This window comes from Macadamia integrifolia, unplaced genomic scaffold, assembly GCF_013358625.1.
Source record: "Macadamia integrifolia cultivar HAES 741 unplaced genomic scaffold, SCU_Mint_v3 scaffold_190A, whole genome shotgun sequence".
Classification (NCBI taxonomy): domain Eukaryota; kingdom Viridiplantae; phylum Streptophyta; class Magnoliopsida; order Proteales; family Proteaceae; genus Macadamia; species Macadamia integrifolia.
Window position 1 is genome coordinate 600,632 of NW_024870637.1, and position 6,757 is coordinate 607,388.

Sequence of the window (6,757 nt, forward strand, 5' to 3'; positions counted from 1 at the left end):
GCCCTCAAGGCCCATTGGTGGGATCGTCAGCATGCAACATGTGTGTGGGTGGTGTGACTATTCTTGTTCCTTAATATTAGGGAAGTAGTTCTTTCTCCAAGAGTGCAGTCTTTGCGACCACTCCTTGTGTCTCTCTTCCTCAAAACAAAGGATAGAGGTGTCTTTTCACCAAGGGTGGAGAGAAACAGAGACATGAAAGTGCGACATAGATCACACTCCAAGATATAAATATATATAGGCAAAATGGTCGTGGTACGTGCAGAAAAATAGTAATGCTGAACGTTCAGAGCTCGGTGAATGTTCATGTAAGTGATATGATTGACATAAATATGTTAATCTTGCTAACAGAGTTGTAAACGGTTACAACTCTGTTTAATATTATTAATATTTAAATAAATAAATAATAAAAATCCCAATATAAGCGGACTCCTCCTTTCATTCCGCTTAGAAATCTCGATCCTCTCTTTCTCTCTCTCCTTGCTTCTTCTTCAAGGTTGTTCCTTCTTTTTTCTTCTTTTTTTACCACTCTCCAGTCTAGTTGAAGTTTTGTTTACAAATTTCAGTGAAGATTTGCATCCATAGTAAATTCTCATAGGTTAATAATATCTACCCAATAAGTAATAATAAAATCCTAGATATTCAACAGCTTTGTTTACTTTATAAATTGAAATTTGTCTTTTGCAGTGCCTGAAAATAGTTATGTTGATTTGTTTCTTATCTCATCCTATTTTGAGAGAGAGAGAGAGAGATGATGATGATGGCGGCTGTAGAAAGAAGGAACAACGTTGAAGAAAAAGCAAGGGGAGAGAGAGAGAGAGAGAGAGAGAGAGAGAGAGAGAGAGAGAATTGAGATTTCCCAATAAAATCGAAGGAGTCCGCTTATATTAGATTTTTATTTTTTATTTATTTATTTATATAAAAAAATATTAGACAAGTTAAGTAACCACATCCGTCATCTCTCCACCCTAAAAACTATGAATCAATTACAATATAAAAAACTAATAGATGGTTTAGATTAATCTAAACTTAAATGGATGGTTAATATTAGAAAAAAGTGAAAATAAGATTGCAATACGTACGTCCTGCTACCACTTGCCCATATATATAATTTTTTTTTTATCTTGTCATGCGTGTCAGAGTTCTCTAGCCCTCGAATGTCTAGCTAGGCACCCAAACGGTTGGAGAAGAGCCGGATCCGTGGAAGGAAGGTAGGACTAAAAATATCTATGCAAAAAGGCATTTATAAAAATTACGGAAGGAATGTGTGTGTGTTTTCTTTTATGATAAAATATTAAATTTCCAAAATGGTGCTAAATATTGGGTTACTAGTCTTGATCGGCAGTTTATGATTTATAGCTTATACGCTATGGATTGGAGCATAGTAATTTAATTCATCAGTTTTAAGACAAAATAAGTTTAAACAAAATGGTTGATGATGCGATAAAAATTGATCGGATGACCTTCATTGCAGTTCCTGGTGCTCTAGTTGACCTGCACATAAGAGATGACAGGGAAGAGTCGGGCTGACCCGACGGGGACTCTCCGATGCCTAAGTCAGATCTTTCCATAGAAAATGCTCAAGAGAGCTTTTCCAGTAAAAGGAGTGAGTGATTGATCCTTTATGATGGAGGCTTACCTTGGTATTTATAGGCTGCTGATGGAAAGAGAAGGAGGGGCGTTTGTGGAGAGTTCAATTTAGGCGTAGAGTCCTTGAGAGGAGTGGCACTGTGATTCTGGGAATATTTCAGATTCCAAGGCATATTCTGAGAATATTCTCCATTGATCTCGGAGGTGCAAGTCGTGAGAGGGGTGGACGCCTCTGATGACGTGTAGTGGATAGAGTTCTGCCCCCATGATCAGGGATCACGCCATTTGAATGTAGGAGTGGATGTGTGCACGTTTTTGGGTGCATTACTTGACTATGCCGAGCCGAGGACAGGTTGGTCGAGCCGAGGTGACTGATAGCACAGCTTGATGGAGGGCCGAGGTAGTGGGTCAATCCTGTTCAGGTTTGTATACACTCTTCAACCGTGCTGAGGAAGGAAAAATATTTTGCCTCATTAGTTGATAAATCCAAAACGAGTGGGATGATGGTCCACGATCAAAAGGTATTAGTTTCTCCATTCAGAAGCTTTTCTATATCTTCATTGTCACTCCATATTTCTTCCACCTCTTATCCTTCCTCTTCAATGCGCATCAGCCCATGTAAAAGACCCCTTGTTGATGCTTCAAAAGTTGTTCTTGTTATCAAGTAGTAGTCAGGAAGCAAGACACATCTCCCTTTTGTAATAATAGAGGCGGCTCATTAGAGATGTTTTTACGTTTTTAGTCGTATCGGTGACATCAGTTCATATTAAAATGTTATGGTTGGAAAAGAGAAATGTTGGATTTTGTATTTTGTACTTTTATTTATTTTATTATTATTATTATTATTATTATTTTGAGAAGCTTTTGTAGGGTTATGGGTTTAGGTTTGGTCACCTGGTGAGATGGGGGATGCAAATGGATTCCATTAGAGATCCAGTATTCTACTTATTATAGAATGGACATTGTTTGGGTTTAATGTGCCTAAAATTAACCTGATTCCTAATTTTCCAAATGTAATGACAAGTAATAAAACCACAGAAGAAAAACTCTAAATTGTCAATGGAATAATATATGAATTAAAGAGATACATTATTAAAATTGGACAAGAGGAACTACGTAGAATTTCACTTTTGAGGCTTAGAGGACCAACAACCCAAATTCTCTTAATAAAATCGTAGGAGAGTAGAGTATGTCAAGTAGTCTCATCATATATGTGGCACAAACCATAGAGTGAGTCAATAATCCACCCATTTTCTCAAGACATTTTTTGTTGAAATTCCTTCATGCGCTAATCTTCAAAATGAGGCTTTATATTTTGGACAGATTTTGAATTAAAAAAAGAGGAAAAAAAGCACCACAGATGTGAGTATGGATGTAAGAAAGTACATATGTTTGAGTCTTGGTTCTTTGCCGGTTAGGGGTTTTTTCCTCTCATCTCAACTGGAACATAGTTTACCAATGACGACCGATGCTTATACAGTAGAGAAAGGTCTATTTTGTTCATCAAGGGGTTCGGGTTCGTCGTAAGAATCTTTTTGGTTCTTGCTCCCTCCTTCCTGAACCTCTTGCTTATTATGAATTCGCTTCCTATGAACATGGATACTCGAGATGTAATAAAATTATATCTTAGAAGTTTGATATCTATTTTAGTTGAGTTGAAGGAATATGTCTTTTGCATGGGTTGTTTCTTGCCATTGCATGAATGTCTTTTAATGATTTAATCACTGAGGAAAAAAAAAAAAGCTTTTTAGGGTATTGTGAATTTGTGATTCAACTTCCCTTGTTATTTGGTTAAGAGATTATGCGCCAGTGGGTCTGGTGTAAGTCCAGGGAAGTCGAGTGTTCGACTCTTTCTCTATCCATTTTTTCCATCCCCTTTGGGCCCAACCCTAACCCTAACCCTAACACGGAAAAAAAAAGAGTGTCAGCCCTCTCTTCAACTAATGTAAATCTAGCTAGTAATCAGCAGCCCTCACCAATGTGCAATGCCTTTTCCCTTTCTTTTGCCAGTGGAACTGAAATGCGATGTCTCCTCTTGGCTGCAAGTTTGTGAAAGTTTAGGTTCTCTTCCTGAAAACTCAAAAGTGAAAAAAGAAAAAAAGAGAAAAAACAAAAGCTAACTCATTACACATACCTAAGCCCAACAAAGTAACCGTTAAAAGCCTCAACAAAAGAGCAGTTCTGGCTACTACACTCCACACCTCAAATGTTTGTTCAAGACAATTTCTATACTCTTGCTTTCAAGTAAGGACCATATTTTGTAAACCCTGCTCTTCCTACAACTTTAATTATGTTAGAAAAAAAAAATCCACATGATTAAGGAAGAGAAAGAGAAAATATATCAAATGATTACACGGAAGAGATAATGTATCAAAAATGTGAGAGGGCATAAGAGAACATCCCCACATAAATGGAATAATTACTTGACTCTCCATATATAAATTATCAAAAATGCCCTTTTACTATTAATTTTATTCCATCCAAAATATTTTTTTTTTTTTTTTTTTTCTTTTGGTATCGAAGATAAAGTTCATTGAGAAGTAGATATTCAATCAAATAGTCTTCATCAAAAAGAGGGTGGGGGTGGGGTGAGGGGTACCACCTTGAATGGCTATGTACATTCCAATTAGAGCTTTAGGTCACAAGACTCACAAGACTCACAACCACTTATTTCCTTTTTTCTCCTCTTTCTACCCTACAATCAATTAATAACCCATCCCCAATCTATATAATAATACTAATATTACAAATAAATGAATCAAAATTCAGAGCTTAGCCCCAAGAAACTAAAAACAATGTACTTCCAAAAAAAAAAGAATTACATTCCCACTTTACCCTTACCATCTATACCAAAAAGAATTACATTCCACTTTTACCCTTACCATCTATACTAACTCCCACTTTATCCCCTCCACTCGGCACACTGAGTGGTCGGCCGCGTCTTCTGCTCACCAGCCTTGACAGGGCAGGTGGTTAGCACCGGCGGCACCATACAGTTATACTGCAAACACAAAGAGCTGCTCATAGGAATCTCCGATGTCGGATTGATTTCGATTCCGGTCAGGTAGTTATGCTGTAGGTATAGTATCTGTATCCCTGCGGCCAATAACCGGTCAACGAAGCTGCCAGGAACCTGCCCTGTGAATCTGTTATTGTTCAGATACAAGTTCTGTACTGTCGACAACAATGGCGATATCTCGCCGGAAAATCGGTTGTAACTCAGATCGACGGCAGTGATTGTAACCTCATCCACCGGTTTAACTGGGCCAGCGAAAAAGTTTCTCTGCAACTGAAGGTTCGTGATCGGGAATGTGAATAGAATGCCCGGAATGCTGCCAGTGAACCGGTTCAAGCCCAGGTCGAGGTAGTTTAACCGGTTGAGTCGGGGCAATAGCCGGTCTACCGGTCCACTCAACCGGTTGTTGGACAGGGAGAGGTACTGAAGCGACGGTGGAAGAGAAGAAGGTGAGATAGCTCCGGTGAGATTGTTGTGCTTGAGATCGAGACGGGTTAGGGTTTGGGAATTGAAGGAAGGGACTGAACCAGTGAGGTGGTTGTGAGAGAGAATTACATTGAACAGTGAAGGGATTGCTCCGATGGACGGAGGAATCTCGCCGGTGAGTTGATTGTAGCTAAGATCAAGGGTTTGAAGGCCCCGGAGATCGGCGAGAGATGTGGGTATCTCGCCTGAAATGAAATTCTTGCTTATGGCGAGGAATCGAAGGTTTTTCAGCTGAGATAACGTTTGTGGAAGAGAACTCATGATTCTGCCAGGAACAATGGAGAGCTCCGCGAGAGCAGAGAGCTTCCCGATTGCAGGGTCGATTCGGCCACTGAGACCAGGAGAACCAGCTCTAGGATCACCCAGGTTCAAAGAGATTACCTTGTCAGCTTCACAGTATACACCGGCGAAGTTACAGGGGTCGGAGGTAAAGTCCCACGAGGAAAAGAAATTCGAGCCAGGCATGTCATCCAGAGATTTACGAATATTTTGCAAAGCCAGGAAATCAAGAGGGTCTAAAATGGCGAATGTGCTCAGTGGAATGTATAACAGAGCTAACAGAGAAATTACAGAGACAAGAAAATGCTTTCTTGTGTTCTTCATCACCTCCATAAGAAAGAGAAACAAACCCCTGTTTGTCTGGTTAGAGAATGCAGGATTGACAGGATTTTAATGGGTAAGGGATGAAATTTACTGCAACTTTTCCGTGAGGCCAACTTACAGATTCCCCTTGTGAGACGGCGTGAGAGCTTTAATGGCGAAACCGAAGAAGACAGCATCAATAGGCAAAGACCACAGGTCCACAAGAGTTTCGACAGAGAGACAGAAAGAGATGGGAGATAACTTGAGGGGTAAGTTTCCGTTTCGCTTTGATCCTTCTTCTTCACACTCCGTCTTCTCCGCTTTACCTCTTCATTATTTTTTTGGCTTCTCAGAGAAGACGCAATGACTGCAACTACTAAGCAAGTTTTAGTATTTTTTAACTTTTTCTCTCTCGGGATTAGCTTCGGATGCGCAAACGGATCTCCGAACCTAGGTGGTTTTCCGAACCTAAGGCTCGAATCACAATTCATAGAACGAGTACCACGTGAGCAGACGATGGTCATAAGAGTACGCCACGTAAGCTGCAGATCATGGACAGAAGGAAAGAGCCGGTAACCATTTGTTGTTTTGGTAAGTGGGGTTTCTGCCAGCTGTCGGTCATTCACTTGGGGATCCAGTTGTCGTTTTGCTTGGGAGACTGACTGGGTATGGTATAAGAATATTGTTTGACCTGTCGTTATGTAAGGATACACCGCTACGGTGTCGGGGACGACCAACGGTCTCTTTCTTTGCCAGTGGTTGCCATGTGGATCCTTCTATGATGGAAAAGTATTCCATGTAGCTCTAGTACAGACTTAAAATTTTGCACCAACCATCAGAATCGGATGATCTGAAAATAATCTGGAGATAAAATGAGTGTAAATAAGTAGGAAGAGCCGAAGAGGTAGAGCCGAAGAGGTAGAGGGGTCAACCGGTCGGGCCAGGTCGTTGGTTAGATCTAGCCGGTTTTCACCACTTTAAGGTTTTATAACATTGTCTGCATATTTAGGTAATAGAGCATCATAAAGCAAGGGCATGGATACAGTTCTATTCGGTTGACTGATTATTATAGTCTAATTGACTAAT

At 40.0% G+C, this 6,757-nt stretch overlaps 1 protein-coding gene across 1 annotated transcript; it reads right to left on the minus strand.

Annotated features, from left to right (window-relative positions):
• Positions 1-4,292: 4,292 nt before the first annotated feature.
• On the minus strand, positions 4,293-6,046 carry LOC122071155 (LRR receptor-like serine/threonine-protein kinase ERL1). The gene has a single exon (XM_042635459.1). The coding sequence runs from the start codon at positions 5,699-5,701 to the stop codon at positions 4,490-4,492; it is 1,212 nt and encodes a 403-aa protein (XP_042491393.1). The 5' UTR covers positions 5,702-6,046; the 3' UTR covers positions 4,293-4,489.
• Between the last annotated feature and the right edge of the window lie 711 nt (positions 6,047-6,757).

Bases quoted from the DNA above. Each gene is read 5' to 3' on its own strand.
- LOC122071155 (XM_042635459.1), bottom strand. From the start codon at position 5,701: ATGGAGGTGATGAAGAACACAAGAAAGCATTTTCTTGTCTCTGTAATT.